This window comes from Sminthopsis crassicaudata, chromosome 3, assembly GCF_048593235.1.
Source record: "Sminthopsis crassicaudata isolate SCR6 chromosome 3, ASM4859323v1, whole genome shotgun sequence".
NCBI classification, from domain to species: Eukaryota; Metazoa; Chordata; class Mammalia; order Dasyuromorphia; family Dasyuridae; genus Sminthopsis; species Sminthopsis crassicaudata.
The window spans coordinates 171,916,718-171,934,604 of NC_133619.1; the positions used below are offsets into that span (position 1 = coordinate 171,916,718).

Genomic DNA, 17,887 nt, shown 5'->3' on the forward strand with positions numbered 1-17,887 from the left:
TAAACACTCTTCTCTTTTCTCTTTATATTATATCATTTGGTTATATCAGCTCTCAAGGGTTCGATTTTCTCTTCCATGAAGATGATACCAACATCTAAATATCCAATCCTAACCTTTCTCCTAACCTCTAACACAACCAAATGCTCTTTTTGTACATCTCAAACTATATATCTTAATGAACCTTAATATACTTATTATATCTTAATATGCCTCTCCATTCAGCATTCAAAGCTCTTCCTAGGCAGCTAGGTGGACCAATAAATAGACTATCAGCCCCAGAATTAGGAGGATCTGAATTCCAACCTGGCCTCAGATACTTACTCAGAGTAATTACTCAGAGTAATCCTGAACAAGTCACTCAACCCTGTTTGCCTCAGTTTCCTCATCTGTAAAATGAGCAGAAGGAAACGGCAAACCATTCCAATATCTTCACCAGGAAACCTCGACACAACTGTATTACAAAAATAATATACTTATAGTTTAGCCAAAGCATTCTGTTCTAGTCCTTTATTTTAACCCTGTGTATCTACTTCAAATGTTTTTTGCACACAATATATTGTTGGATTCTGGTTTCTAATCCATTTTGCCAGTTTCTTCAGTTACTATAGGTTAGCTCATACTAGTCACATTTACAGTTATGATTACTGGGTATATAGCCTCCTCCCTAACTTTTCCTGTTCATCTTCTTCCTACCACCTACCCCCACTACTCACTGCCATCTTGTCCACTATTCCATTATTGGATAAGATAGATTCTTATGTCCAATAGATTGTGTGTGTGTGCTGCCTGTATTCTTCCCTCTTAGAACCAATTCCAATGAGAGTTAGGTTTGAACCTAACTCCACCATCCCTTCACCTCCATTTTCCCTAAACTGTATTATTGTAAATCTCTTATTTTCCCCCTTCTCCCTCTTTCTCATACCTAATTTTTGGGGGGAGTGGAGGAAGGGAATCAACCCATCATAATCAACTCATATCCATATCCTCTGCCTATGTATAGATACCTTCTGGCTAGTCTAATAATAATAAAGTTCTTAAAAATCACATCTTTCAATATAGGAATATAAATTTTATTGAGGTTCTTATGATTACTCTTTCATATTTACACTGTTATACTTCTCTTGAATCTTCTGTTTGAATGTGAAATTTTCTATTCAGCTCTGGCCTTTTTTTTCGATAATGCTTGAAAGTCTTCAATTTCATTAAATATCCATCTTTTCCTCTGAAGGATTATACTCAATTTTACTAGATAAAATTTTTGGTTGAAATTTTAACAAAGTCCTTTTTCTTTTAGAATATCATATTCCAAGTCCTCTACTCCTACATGTTAGCTGCTAAATTGTGTATGATTCTGACTATGGCTCTATGGTATCTGAAAGGTTTCTTTTAGGCTATTTAAAATACTGTCTCTCTGAGCTGGGAGCTCTGGAAAAGAACTATAAAATCCCTGAGGATTTTCTCTTAAGGATCTCTTTCGGGAACTGATCACTAGATTCTTTCAGTTTCTACTTTACCACTCTATATATAAGATATCAAGACAATATTCCTTGATAATCTCTTGAAACATGATATCTAGGCTATATTAATCAAACCAGAGAAAAACAGAACTTAAAAACAAGTACTTAAAAAGAAATAGCGGAAGTTATGATGTCTTTTTACAAACTGCTATTATCCAAATTGGGCCATTCTTTGTACCTTTGAAAGGCATACTGTAATGCCAAAGTCTTAAAAGTTTAAAAACAGCATCATCTTAATTTTAAATTAAAGTAGAACTTAAAATAAAATTTTCAAAAAGTGCTTAAAATAAAATTATCCTCAGCAAACCTCTGTAATACCATGTAATTGTTTCTTATCTATAAATCTTGTGTACACACAAAGATTAAAGCCACATCCCTAGTCCATACAAAAGAAGGACTGTGATGTAAGAAAGGAGATAATCTTGGAAATCCTTGAAGATAAAAATTCTATAATAAAATACTTGTGGGCCAAAGAATCTGAGAAACAAAATATTAAAGGAAGTTAAACAAATCAGAAGAAGAATTTTTTTTTAATTTTATTTTTATTTTCAATTCCAAATTATCTTCCTTACATTTTATATATATGTGTATGCATATATACATATAACATATATATAGTCATACAAAATGTATGTTCAAAAAAGTAAGAAAAAAATTTTTTTCTTCAAGTAAAATTTTGTACTTCTTTTTCCATTTGGACTATTTCACTTTTTTAAGGAGCTCTTTTCTTTAGTGATGTTATATGTCTTTTACCATTGGGGATAATTCTTGTTTTTAAAGTTATTTTGTGTCTATTTTACCAAGCAGTTAATTCTATTTTCATGATTTTTTTTTTTTTTGCATCATTATCATTTCTTTTCCCAATTTTTTCTGTATCCTTCTTATCTCTTTCATTAATACTCCCAGGCATTTTTGGTGGGCTCGGGTCCAATTAATGTTTTTCTTTGAGGCTTTGTCTGTAGCTTGGGTCCGATTAATATTTTTCTTTAACGTTTTGTCTGAGTTTTTCTTGGTCTTCCCTGACACTGTAATAGGTGTGTTTTCTGTTTTGGGGTAAGGGGGAGGAGTCAAATTGTCTCTGTTATTCATTTTTCTAGCTTATTTCTTGACTTTTAACTTTATGTTACAATTTTTCTCTGTTTACCTGGAGGAGGGGGTGGAACTATGCCAAGCTTTAGGCTTTTTTATGCTATTTTCAGAGATAGTTTTGGCAATGTACAAATTTTTGGTATTTCCAAAATGGTGTGATCCTGGAAGAGGTATGGTCACTGCTCTTGTGGTCTATATTCTGATCTTTACCCAGGATGGGCTCCCAGTCCCCTGAAGCCATAACCATTAATATTTCTATATTCCCTGAAACTGACAGTAGAACTTTTGCTTTCTTGTGACTAGACCCCAGCATAATTCATCCAGAATTGTGGAGAAACAACAGAGTTGCCAATAATTGCCAGCCCAGTGCCAGGCAGAGTCCCCTGTAATCTCTTTTTGATCAGCTAGTTCCATCCTCTTATCCTGTGCTGTGTTTGTGGATTCTGCACAGCTTTCCAAAGAACTTCTCCTGCTGACCACTTACATTTTCCCAGACGAGAAAATATGTATTAGTCTGACCTTTTATTAGTTCTATGGCTCCAAATTTTGATATAAAAGCATTATTTTAAAATTGTTTGGAAGGAAACATTGAGAAAGTTCAGTTGAGCTGTGTCTAATCCACTATCATATGTCCCTACAATACTAACTTTCTAATTGCATTAGAAAGAAATGTCCCTTCAGAACCATAAAAATCTTCAAAGAATACTGAGGAAGTTAAAATAAAAAAAAATAGAGGCCAGTAAAAGAATACTTGAAAAAAAAAATCATTTCCTTTCTCCAATGTTATTCATATTTTTGTTTTTATTTTCTTTGTAATTTACTGCATTGTAACTAGAATTATTTAGTAAAATTTGTTTTTAAATTGGATCCTTGAATGATAGGAATTTTTGTTAGGATATAAATCAATACTCTGAAAACTTAACATGGTACACATTTATACTTAATAAAATTAGTAATCTAAAAGTAGTTTAACATAAGAGGACTCACAAAGACAAGTTGCCTTAATAAAAGATCTGTAAGTTCACTATCAGAGTTTAAGTTTAGATTTACCCTGGAAGGAGAGATTGTGGTGTTGGTGTTGGACCATTCAAGGCATACATGCTTATGCTGCTGATTCCACTGCTTCCCATACTGCCAGAACTTTGTGCCGACTGGGTATTCCGATCTTGGTAATTCAGTGGGAGGCTCTGAGGTCTAGCATAATAGTAAGGAGTTGAATGGGCATCTCTTGGTAATGCTTGAGCAAACAGTGTGGCATAACTAGAAACCTTAAAACAAAAAGCAAAATTTTAATTAAGGACATAATAATATGTAATTAGCTTTTGTTTTAAAATAGCTGCTGACAAAAATCAGATTCCTTTCTGTTTGTATACTGGAATGTTTAGCTTGCTAATAATGTAAATGAGCTGCTAATTCAAGTTCAGGTAAACTATACAAAAATACGTAAATTTTTAATAAGATGTTTAAATTCTGTGAATGACTATGTCAAATAGTTGGATGTTGGAAATACTTATTAAACCAAAATTCAAGCAACCAAAAACCTCAAAATACAAAATCTTTTTTCAGTATGGTCTATGAAATCTGCATGCTACAAAATATGAAATTCTTGTATCTGGCTCTTTTAAAAGACAAAGAGAAGCTGAACTAAAATAAAAATATTTACCTTATTTGGTTGCTTCCGTGGATCTTCACTGAGACTAAGCAGGAGATAGAGTATTGACCATTTATTTTTTAAAACTCCCTGTTGAAGAGAAATAATTAAGACAAATAACTTTTAAAAAAAATATTGTTTATTAAATCTCCTCATTCTATTTTCCTTTACTCCAAACTATTACTTTCAAAAACAACTATTACCCTCAAACACATAATAAAATATCATAAAGATACTCAGATATTTCAAGTTCTGGTAGGAATTAAGTGTTTTGGGGATAGGAACATCTAGAGATGTCTTTTAGATCAGTAACATATATTACCCTTATAACATTTTTTCCTCAAAGCTCTGTAGTAAAAATAATTTATCACATCACCATACCCTTGAAAAAGAACAGTTTCTTCCTATAGATGATAACTCTTAAAAAAAAAAAAAATTTCTAATATCTGAACACCAATTTTTCCCCTTTCCAACTTCTTATAGTATATAAATTAACAATTAAAAAATTTTAATGTTAGAAACACTGTTCCTATACTATGGTATATCTTGTAAAATGAGAATGAGTCTAAAAACCTCAATTTTAGTTGTGAAAAAATAATAAAAACATTACATAATAAAAGAGAGTACTAAATTTGACTCCAGAGAATTTTGGTTCAAATCCAAGACAATGCTTTCTTTTTTATCTAAATTTTATTTTTTCATAGTAAAACACTCAAAAAAGGGGGCATTTTCATTCATACAGTAGGTTAAAGAGGATTCTATATGAAACCATGAACCTGATTCTATCCATTACTTTCAAAACTGTCCTGTACGTTGTCTATACTTCTTTCTAAACTTCCTTTTGTACTCTTCTGTGCATTTTTTTTTAATGTTTTAATGGCATCACTATTGCTAACTCTCTTTCTCCAAATTGCCCCCTTCCTTCCTTTTTCTTATTTGAGATTAATTGCAGAAGACAATGCCTCTTACTACTAAATTAATAAGAAAACAATACCTGTATAGGACTTACCACAGAGACTGGCATATGTAGGCACTATAAATATAAAGTTTATTTTCTTCCTCTTTCCCCTTCTCTACTATTTGAGTGACCTTTAACAAGGCATTTTACCTTCTGGTTCTAAGTTTCTCCACATATCAAATAAGAAGATTGGACCAGTTTATCTCTATCTTCCAGCTATAAATCTTTAATCCTATAATCCTATATAATATAAATTAAATCTCAAGTAAAAGGATTTATAATACTTAAAAAAAAAAAATTTGCCCAAGAGATTACCACTAGGAAGGAACAACATAAAACAAACTAAAATATTAAATTGATTTAACAAGCACAATGGTAACCAGTCAATTTTTTTTTTGTTTAGATTTATATGTTTTCTTTATTATGAGAAATTCAAACAAATTCTACTATAGTAAAAGGGGCCTTTATCATATGGATCCATAAAAAGGGAAGGGGAAAGAAAAGAAAAAAGCATTTTTCTATGGCATCTACTATATAGCCACACACTTTGATAAACTTTGATAAAAGTGATAAACACTTTTATAAATACTTCATTTAATTGTCACAACAACCCTACAAGCAGGTACAATCATTAACCCCATTTGATAGTAGAGGAAACTAAAGAAAACAGTAGTTAAATGGATTTACACAAAGTCACAAAGCTAATAAGTATCTGAACCTGGATCTTGCTAACTCCAGGCCCCACAATCACTGTGCTGTACCATTAGCTGCTTCAAATAGCAAACAAGAATAAAAATTTACAAAAAAAGATATCATTACGGAAGAATTCCTCAATTTATAAAAATGTTTACCAAAGATTTCCCCTTAGAAAGTATAATTTCTTCATATATTTAATACATGGTATAACCTGTAAAATATTTAATTTACATACAAAGTTTTATCATAATATACCTCTTAAGTTTTTGTACAAGCTAGTTTCCATACTTGGATTCCACTCATTTGCCTCTACCATTTAAATTTCTAGTTTCTTTCAATGTTACCTACTTTTCTTTCACGGCAACAAGACTTTATGACGATCAATTCTGATAGACATGGCTCTCTTCAACAATGAGATGATTCAGACCAGTTCCAATGGTCTTATGATGAAGAGAGACATCTACATCCAGAGAGAGGACGGTGGGAACTGAGTGTGGACTACAACATAGCATTCTCTCTCTGTGTTGTTATTTAGGCCTTTCCTAAGCCCTACATTCTTCATCCCTCTATCAAAAAATTAATCTAAATTAATCTATGTCTATTTTGCACATATTTGTACACAAGAATGTATGCCTTCTTAAGAGCAGGAATTGTTTTAATTTTGCTTTCATATTACCAGTGCCTAGCACAGCAACAGGAACGTAGTAAATACTTAATAAATGCTGACTGACTTATTAAAGGAAATTTTAAGGTATCAAATTGCATATTTTCACAAATCATAAATCAGAAGGTGGCATTTCATTTTTAAAAATCTTCACTAGCATTCTTTGAATGAGTCCCCTTAATGAACACAATAATTTTGTTTATGGCAACTACTGTTATACACACACATATATAGATATATAATAACATTATTTACAAATATTTAACTGTGATATGCCCTCTCATCAAATTAACGAAGTAAAATCAGAGCTGCTTCTTGTGTTTATTTTAATCTGCACAATATGCAGAGTTATACATTAGGTTTGAATAAATATGAAGCAGTATGTTAATATTTAGAATTTTAATCAGTCTATTTTCTTTTACCAAAAGTATCTTTAAAATTTTCCATGTTAAAATCATCTAAATTTATAATGGAATAGTAAATAAACTCCTTTCCAATTCTAGAACTCTGAGATTATAACTAAAAATCTGTACCATCTATGTAGCCAGGAAAAATTATGTTTAAAAAAAAGTAAATCACATTTGATAGAAATATGTGAATCATATGTGAAGCTATCTATATTTAAAGAGCTTCAAATCCAGCTGCCCTGAAAACTTAGAAAAACAGTTAAGATCTGGGATTCCTAGCTTAAAGATCCTCTAGGTGGTACTGCAACATTGGGACAAGAATGGTACATAAATGATATAAATACATTATTCTTCTTTCCATAATACTCTTAATAATAGTAACCCAAACTTAAAAACCACCCCACATCCCAGCATTCATTATCTAGTCCAATACAATATGGTAACAATCAGGCACAAGGCCTGTAGCATCTACATTAAATAAAAGAGTGATGACACACTACTATCCTTCATAAGAGCCCGGTACAAAAAAGTTGATAAGAAATTTGAAATGGGATATTAGAATGAGAAGAAAACTAAAATCTGATCTGAAGATTTAATTTTCAAGTTAATCAGATGATTAGAGATCAATAGTTTAGAAAAACAAAAAAAATAAAATTTCTGTATGTTTAATATGTGGTAACTGTATTATTTCAGCAAATAATGTACTCATCATATTACAATCTTAAATCCTAACAAAATTGCAGAATTTAATCAACAGAAGTAATCTATCATCAGTTTCACCACATTCCAGACAATCATTAGCTATAAAATTTTCTGTTGAATTACATGGATATACTTAAGTAAATGTCTGATATGACTTTCTGACCAAATTCCTGGCTCTTAGAAAGCTACAGTATCATGATTTATATAATATTACTTACATACATACATATATACATATATATATACATATATATGAAAATAAATTTATATAATGATTTCAAAGATGAGTTAAATTCAAACAAAACTTAGCCACTACCTATCCAGGATGGATATAAAACTCAAAGAAAATCAATATTGGGTCATCATTACATTTATACAAGTGGTATGAACTTATAAATACTTAAATTCCATATACCTTAATTACCAAATCATATAGTTATGTCCTGCTTGTGGTAAACAGATAAAACCCTTATTCCTACTAGTTTAGAGGTTTTGCTTGGTTTTTAACTTAAGAGTTTGGGGAAAATTTGGGGGTTCAGAATAAAAAAGAAAAGCTGTGAGAAGCAAACACCTTCAGTCAAGCACTTTAAGACTTCTAGGCAGAGCTAACCAGCCTGCCTTCCTAATGGAGCTCTGTGTAAAAAGAGCTTCAACCATATTGCATTAATTTAACAACCTATTTCAGGCTAAAGCACATGATTCCTAATATTAAGATGAATAGAAATTTACTAGAGATGTGTTTAATTGGTTTAATAAGCATCTTCTTTTGAAAATTCAAATACCTATATAGAGTTTAACTGGCTTTTGATCCTTTCAACCTTCAGTCACTTAATGATTTAATTTATGAGACCGAAAGAACTGTGTAGAGATCACCTACTTCAACCAATCTCTCCCCAGTTTTATGGATGAAATTCATTACCCAATGAAGTTAAATAATTTATCCAAAGCAATATAGTTAGTTATTGGCAAAAAATAGTGTCAGACTGCAGGTCTTCAGTCTCTTGATTTCATTCAAGTTCAGAGCAAGTACTCATTAAACTGTCTTCTTAAAAAAATGCTTAGCTGAGATCAGAGTAATTTCTACTTGGGTAGGTAGAGAAAAAATAAAATATTTTTGAACCTTTAGAGCAGTTTGGTATCAAACTAAAATAGAAACAGGAGCCACTAAACAGTATATAAGAATCCAAGTGGATTACAAACTAACTTAGAAAACCCTATGTTAATATTACCTATGCTTTATTGTATTTTTACTTATTTTGTAAGATATTTCCCACCAAGATTAGCAAATAATAGAATCCCACCAATCATATACTTAACACCAGTTGACAAAAGGAGAGAAAAGAGAAAGGAGATAAAAAAGAAGGGTTCTTAATTTTTTATGGGAATCAAAGATACTCCCATTTAAAAACTTTAAGCAATCTAGTGAAACCTAGTTCTCAGAATAATGTTTTTATTCTAAACTGCACAAGACTTAAAAATTTTAACTTTTAGAGCACAAATAGCAAATTTTCTATATAATTCTGATATGTTTATCAAACACAGGCTAAGTTGACAGTTTCCCCTCTCCCCTCAAAAGTATACTTTATCTTCAGAACTTCATGTTAAGGTATATTATAATTCCTGAAACTGAATCCTTGCTACTCTCTTTTTAAGAACTAGTTATAAATTTTAAAAGTGGGGAAAGAAGCAAAAAGAGCAGATGAGACAATCCTTTGAAATAGAATACAAAACTCACCATATAAAAAGTATGGGGAAAGAAAATAAAAACAGACTAAGAGGTCTATTAGATTCTAAGACTCTTTCTAGTAGAATATAAACTTTTTGGTGGCAAGAACTGTTCTCACTGTGTTTTCTTTTGGATTTTTTGTATACCAAATGTCTATGTGTAATGCTTTACACAAGTACTCAATGATTTTTTTAAACTAGATTAATTAAACATAAAATATGTTTTTTGTTCAAATGAGACATAGCCAGAAGTCTTGTTACCAGTATAGCAGGCTATTGTTACTCTTTTGTATCTCTGATTATGTTGTTGTTGTTTTGTTTGTTTGTTATTATTGATTTGTTGTTGTTGTTGTTGTTTTAATTAAGAAATATGGAAAGAATGCCTTTCAAGTGCTGTTTAATTTAACACAGATATAATAAAGTGCTGTGGCAGTGAGGCAGAATGGATAGCTGGCCCATTAGCTTTGGAGTTCAATTGAATCATCAGTTAAATAGAATGAACAGCTAGTCCACTTAAGCCAAATCTTAAAGATGAAAAGTCTCTGAAAGCAAATTAGATAATTTTGTCTAACAACCATAACTTTCAAGTCACAATCACTTATACAAGAATATCTGAAAAGAACTGAGAAAAGTTTTAACAAGTAATCTGGGAGAAGCTAAATGGTGCAGTGGATAGAGCACCAGACCTTAAGGTAAGAGGAACTGAGTTCAAATATGGCCTCAGACACTTAACACCTTCTAACTATGTAACCCTGGGCAAGTCACTTAACCCCAATTGCCTCACCAAAAATAAAAATAAAAAAGTTATCTGAAGGATATGAAAAAAGTTGGAAGAAAGGAAAATCTGGAGTTAATGGAAGAAAAAAAGTATCTTGCATTATAATCCCATACTAATGATCATCTAAAATGAGAGAAAAAAAAAGTAATAATTTTGAGATTTTAGAAAATAAATGCAAAATGATGCCAATTTTGACATCAAAATGAGCCTATTTGATGATTCAAATTTTATTTGGCTCCATAGACTGGCAGACTTTTTTAGGAAAACCTTTCACCTTCAAGCACAAGCAATTTGTTTCATAAAAGCTCAAAACCAAAAGACTTTTTAAACTCTAAATCAATATATCAATATGTTTTAGTCCATTATCCTAAAAATAAAATACAGTTAGACAGTTTTTATTGTTATTGAAAAAATAAGTCAAGCTTTTTGACTATCTCCTTCCTTCCTATAATGACTTTCAGCAATTGTACACAAACCAAATGTGTAAATACTGCTGATTGATTACATATTTTCTATCCAAGCTAGTGGCTTTCCTTTTATCCCAAAAGCAATTTAGTGTTAGACTGAAGTAAAGTACATACACTGTTTTAATACAGTAAAACTCCCCACTCAAGATGATGGAAGACCACACTGCATTCTCATCGGGCCAGCTCCAGGCTCTTAATAAACCACAATCTAAAATTAAAAGCCATTACCCAATGCAGATGTGGCTAATATGATACCACAAAAACTGTTCTTGTACCACTAGCAACCTTATTATCAGTGAAATAATTTTCATATATTTCATTTAATACCTGTGAATGGAGTTTTCTGTGGAGTTCTGAAAATAATGCAGCATCTGCTTCCCTTCTTTGTCGAACAACTAAAAAAGTTAGAAAAAATTAAAGGAAAAAATGAAGCATTCATATATATGACAATTTACTTTTATAACAATATTTAACTATCAACTATTATTAATTAAAAACTATCATTTTGGCTATTGAGTATTTATTTTTACTTCTGGGTATCTCATTGTATTACATGATCCCCACATATAATCTGTAACTAGGTTTTTCTTTTCATCTAACAAGAAGCAGAAAAATATATATTTCTTCAAATAAATATATGACAAAAAGTTATGACTTGTACAAACCTCTCATAACCCTATTTAAACATGTCCCAGAAAAACCTCAAGAATGTTTTAAGGTAGATTCAAAATCATTCCAAATGCAGGAGTGATCTAGGACAATTTTAAATTCTTCTAGAAAAAAAGATTAGAGCCACGTAAAAGGATCATGACAGACTAGAAATTAATAGAATCATTATTATCCCACAGAGACTAAAACCGAAGATAGGACCGAGAATGAATCCTCTTATATAAGACATTCAAAACTAAAAGACAGCCTAGATGAAGACTATATTATATACAGTTCATTTCCAGAGTTTATGACTAGCATAAACTCAATTCAAATTATCGATTCAGACTAAGGCAAAACAAAATTTAAAAAGAAAAAAAACAAAAAACAAAAAACCCATTCACACAATATTAAGTGTGTGCCACTCTGAAATAATTAATCCTCTCTCATCAGATAATTACCTCTGGTAAAAAGTATAATATAGATTTAATAGGGGATTTTTATTACATTTTCTAGTTTTCACCAAAGTTGCAAGAAATACTTATTCAATACAGCCCTGGATAGAAACAGAAAAGTAAGGCAGTCCCTGCTCTCAAGGAACTCAGATTCTAATGGCAGAGAACATATTCAGGTTTCAAGAGTAAGACAAATAGCAAGGTCCTATGGTTCTTAGGGTATAGCTACAAAGCAGATGACAGTGCTTTTTCTTTAATACCATTTCTACTGATAAAATCATATAAATTTCTAAAGTTGATCCACTAATTTAGTGGTGAGAATTTTTTTTTAATCAAATGTTCAGCATCTGTATCTATTACAAAGGAAAACTTTGAAGGGCTACATCTCCATGGCAACTGCTTCTCAGGATAATGATTTTAAGGGATGAACTAGAGCCTGATTGGGAAGGAGGCAAGGGGTAAGAAATTGCCATTTCCAAACTTTGGAACTTAATGACCACCGAAAACAGATGGTGATGACAACAAGGGTCTTTTTTTTACAGAGATTGCTCCCTTCAATATTGGCTTTGGGACTTAGCCTATAAACAGGAAGAGCAATATATGTGAGAGGCACAAGAAATACAAAGATAAATCCACACACACACCAAAAACAACAACAACAACAACAACAAAAAAAAAAAAAACAGTCCATGGTCTCATCTGGGAAAATGCAACAAATACCAAAATAATCTGATGAAAAAAGTACTGTCTAGAAGGGCTTTGTATAAGAGATGGCAAAAGCTTACCAAAAATGTATTTTTAACCCCTTTGTCCTACTATTAAAAACTGTCTACAATCCCTGGACAATGTTCAGTAGTCATTCTCAAAACTAAAGTATTGGTTGCTTTACTGAAACTGACACAGATCCAAAGATGTAATAAGAGTTGTGTAAGGATAATACAAGTGAAAAATTAGAGGGAAACACAAGTAGGTAAAAATAAAAAATGACAAATATTAGGATGAAAGTTTTCCAAAAAAAGATCCTACTTTTAGGGGCAGCTAGGTGACACAGTAGATACAGTACGAGCCCTGTAATCAGGATGACCTGAGTTCAAATCTGGTCTCCTAGCTGTGTGACCCTGGGCAAGTCACTTAACCCCAATTGCCTCAGCAATAAATAAATAAATAAATAAATAAATAAATAAATAAATAGGTAAATAGGTAAATAAATAAATAAATAAATAAATGATATTCTGCTATGTAATTTTTAAGTATTTTATAGTAGTACAGTATACTTAAATATGAATTCAGCATTCCAAATTTGGTTGTTGGCCTCTTTAAAATGATATTATATATGTTTAATTTATATTTTACGTCTGTAAGGAAACAGAAAGTGATAATAAAAGGATTTTCAAAATATTTAAAAAGGACATGAATCTCTGGTCTTAAAGACAAAGCTTCTAAAAAAAAAAAAAAATTACTCATTATTCCAATACTGTCAAAGGAATAATACCAGATGAAGTAAAAAAAAGAAAATAAAGTGAACAAACTCAAATGGTGTTTCCAAGAATAGAAAAATGAAAATTTTTTCTTTGACCAACTAATTCACCACTTTAAAAAAAAAAGCACTCCTAATGAAACTAAATAATTTATTTAAATAAAGCTGTTCCACAGCATCTATCCATTTTAAATTGCAAGTCAATATTCTGAAAACACACATCCTAGAATAAGCAGATGAAATATACAACAAAATGAAATGTGTTATGAAAAGGCTAATACAACTTAGAGATGTTCTAGAGAGAAAATGTTCTAGAGATAAAAATTTTGTGAAAGGAAACATGTTTAGTTCTAATATAATCCATTAGCCCTAGTTTCTCCTCATATAAGGATTTCAATTTTTTTTTTTTTAATTAGGAAAGAAACTCATTATAGGCATAACAAACAAACACAAAGAAAGAGTATTACATGTGAGGAACATTCAGAAGGCCAGTTTGAAGTGCAGAAGGTATGAAAAGGAATAATCTATAATGAGGCAGGAAAGATAGAATGCTGCTAAGTTGTGAGGGATGTAAAATGTCAAAGACTGTTTTATACTCAAGACAACAGGAGTCTCTGATGCTTCTTAAAAGGTGAAATGATACAGTTAAACCTGTACTTTAGAAATATCAATTTAGCAGAATTGTACATGAATTAGAGGAGGAAAATTGAGAAGCTATTAAAATAATAGTCCAGTCAAATATGGAAATATGTTTAAAAGGGCTGCACATATTTAACCTCTATCAGATTGTTTGCTGTCTTGGTGAAGGGAAGAGATAAGGGAGAGAGGGAGAAAAATTTAAAACACAAAGTTTTACAAAAACAAATGCTGAAAACTATCCTTACACATATTTGGAAAAACTATTGATTTAACAACAACAACAAAAAAAAAATACTCCAAAGAAGAAGTGATGAGAATCTTTATAAGAGTAGTAGCCATGTGAGGAGAGAGAATGGTAAAAACACAAAAAATAATTGTAGAAGTATAAATAGCAAGGTTAAGTGTATGAGGTGATGGAGAATGAAGAACTTAAGCTAATATAAGGATGAAAAATCTGTAAGAATGGTGATACCTTCAACAGAAATAGAAAAATTTGAAAAAAGCAGTAGTTGTTTTGAGCATAGTGGATTTGAGAATGCATATAGTAAAATCATTTTGAAATATTCCATAGATAATTGGTAATAAAGGACTAGAGCTCAGGAAAATGACTAATTTACATACAGATGTTTATTGAGCCCATAAGAGTGGATTGGATGTGGGAGAGGGAACCAGAATTTATTCAGCAATATCTTAGCACCATGCCAAGTGCTTTACAAATATTATATCAGTTGATTGAGCCTCATAACAATCCAGGGAAATGAGTGTTATTATGATTCCCTTGGATAGGTGAGGAAACTGAGGCAGAGATTAAATTACTTCCCCAAGGTCACAATCAGTAAATGTCTGAGGTAGGATTTGAATTCAGATGTTCCTGATTCTAGCTCTAGCATGCTCTCCACTGTGACACCTGATTAGGTTACCAAAAGATAGAATGTGAAGAAAGAAAACAATAATTAAGGAGCAGGATACAGATAATCTGAAAGGAGCAGATAAATTCCAAAACCAAGTTCAAGAGAGCAATGTCAGTAAAAGTCAAAGAAGAAGAAAAGAGGACATGAAGGATAATGACAAAAAAAAAAAAAAGTCCCAAAAAATGGCTATTAAGATTATTGGTGGAGGAATAATAATAATTCAAGAAGACAGAGAGGACATGAAGGATAATGACAGAAAAAAAAAAAAAGTCCCCCAAAATGGCTATTAAGGTTATTGATGGAGTTAAGTACCGACTAGCTCAGTCAGGTAGAGCATGAGACTCAATCTCAGGGCCATGGGTTCAAGCCCCACGTTGGGTGCCAAATGCATATATCTTGTAAATAAAAAAGCTATAAAATGTAAAGTCCTGTCATCTCTCAATTATAGTCGTTCTCTGGGAGGAGATCTCTTTTCTGTATAATTTTTTCTCTGTGAGCAGGTTTCTTAGGAGCTCTAAATCTCCTCCAACTCTTGTCCTTCCCCAATCCAGACTGCTCCTCCAGGCCATGTTCCAACTCTGGACCAGACTAGACTCACTCTTTGCTCAATGTTGTCTTCTTTTATCCTCCCAGAGAATGGGCGTGTGAGAACTCAAGGGCTTGTGGGAAAATTACTTCAACCAATGAACTTGCTCCTTTTAAAGGTTGTGTAAACTCCTCTTCATATGTAAACTCCTCCTCAGAAGTTCAAAAGGGTAAAATCCCCTTAAAGGCTGGAACCAAAGATGTGAACTAGAGAAATGTTAAGTAGTGACTTAGCACTTAGAACCTCTAGGTGGATTAATTTAATATTTTAATTCTTTAGAATTAAATTCTTAATCTTCCCTCCAAAAAAAAAGCAAACATACACCAACTATATTGCAAATTATACTTGAACCCATAGGATTAAAAAAAAAAAAAAAAGCAGCTCAATAAAGGTAAAATTCTTATAAATTGACAACATAAAATAGTTATCTTTAAAGGGCTCTCTCAGCTTCCCACATTAGACTCCTGGCTCCAGAGATGTTATGGACCAGAAGTGACTCAGGCTAATCTACTGGTTCACATATAGCAATGAAGTAAAAAAAGATGCTAATAGACAAGCAATATATAACTAAAAAATTTACTGAACAATAATATAGAAAGGATCCTCAGGAAGGATGCAACACTGGTTCAAATAGATATAGATTTTGTTTACATAAAAATGCATCTGTTCAGTAATATTTTGGGTCAAACTGGAGTGACAACTCACACATAAATAGGCTATTCATCAAACATCAAGTCTGGGAGAAGACTGACTACTGGTGAACTAGCATCCACAGAGATTACTGAAGACAAGAACTCAGGCCAACAACCCCAGAAGTCCCCAAGACAAAAAAGTAGAAGCAATCTTGGAGCTCAAACCTTGAAGATGTACCCACCAGTAAATGAGCAAGAGAATACTGTACTACTACTCTTCCTCTCTCCCCACCCTAAATAAAGGTGAAAATATCAAAGATTCAAGAAAAAAATATCTTCAATAAAAAGCAAAAATATAAACCCATAAATGAAGAGAAGATCCTAAAATAAGAAAGGTGATAAATCCTTAAAGAATTCAGAGAACATCAGAATGATTTAACAAAGAAATAAAGTCCATAAAAATAAAAAAAAAAAATTAGAAATGATTATAAGTCACAATTTAAAGCTCTCAAGGCAGAATTTTAAAATATTAATTGAGGAATGACTAAAGTTGTGGTATGTGGATATTTGCATACTACTGTACTCTAAGAAATGAGGAAAATGATCATTTCAAAGACACAAGGAAAAACTTATTTGAACTGATGCAGCGAAACAAATAGAATCAGAAAAATAATTTCTACTATAACATCAATATTGCAAAAACGAAGTTTTGAAGACTTTTATAAACTGAAGAATGAAATGAGCAAAAATCGAAAGAACAGTTTATATATATATAAAAAAAAACCTATAAAGACAAAAATTTGAAAAGCTGTAAGAACTATGGTCAATACAGGAACCATGAATTCCAAAGATTAAAGAATAAAACATACTATCTACCTGCTAATTCAGGGTACACAATAGGCATTTATATACATATATGTGTTAATGTATCCATTAAGCTTGATAATACATGTTAGAAGAAATATATGAGATAAAAAAGATTCCTTTTAATATAAAACATTTCAAAAAATAAAAAGGTTAGTGATGAGTGCTTTAGGGATGAAAACTTGCATGAACTTTCAGATACAGTCACTACAATAGTAGTTTTGTTAACTTGTTTTTACATTGTTACAAGAGACTGATTTCTTGTGGAATGAGGGTAATCTATAAGTATTTTTCATTGTAAAAACAATAAAACTTTAAATATTTCTGTGTGTTATCAGATTTTTAAAAACTGAATCCACAAGAACGTTTTAAATAAAAATTGGAATATGAAAATAATGAACTTGAGGAAAATAGAAATGAAAAATAAGATAGTAGCAAAAGACAAAATGAGCAAAGTTGATTTAAGGATTATTAGTCTCCAGGAAAACATTACTAATAATATTTTTTTAAAAACGATCATCAAAATGAAATTTAAAAATTCAATAAACAGCTAAGAAAACTTCTGAATACAAACAACAAAGTATCAGTTAAGAAAATTCAGAGTTCATCTCATGAAACAAACAAAAAGTACATCAAATTCCAAGATTGGGCGGGCGAGAAAGGGTGGGGGGAAGGCTGGAAAGGCCCTGATGTAAACTATGTCCCCTTTAATCTTTGGGGTGGTCCTGAGTCTCAAGGACCAGTTCATGGGGAAAACTCCCAAATAATAATCTCTTATTCAACTGGAAATCTCAGACTGGAGCATAGTCACACCCCAGCTCTGGGCCAAGAAGACCCAATTTAATAAAATGCTATGTGCCTAGACCTTTGAAAAAGTCCCAGGATTTTGCCCATTGTTGAAGATATTTTTTTCTCAGTATAATAAACCCATTCTTGCCATTACCTCTCATCTGTTTTCATTCGAGTTTGCAAATTATTTCGCAAAGCCTTAGGACAGACTAGGGGATCCCACTGCTGTGAG

At 31.6% G+C, this 17,887-nt stretch overlaps 1 protein-coding gene across 1 annotated transcript in view; it reads right to left on the reverse strand.

Annotated features, from left to right (window-relative positions):
* The window catches only part of TUBGCP3 (tubulin gamma complex component 3), a 148,258-nt gene that overhangs the window by 93,727 nt on the left and 36,644 nt on the right, over positions 1–17,887 (reverse strand). Inside the window, exons 3-5 of the mRNA XM_074299558.1 lie at positions 10,982–11,049; positions 4,270–4,347; positions 3,657–3,874 (exon numbers count right to left, since the gene is read on the reverse strand). Of these exons, the coding sequence (XP_074155659.1) occupies positions 3,657–3,874; positions 4,270–4,347; positions 10,982–11,049 (364 nt within the window). The remainder of the gene's footprint in view (positions 1–3,656; positions 3,875–4,269; positions 4,348–10,981; positions 11,050–17,887) is intronic.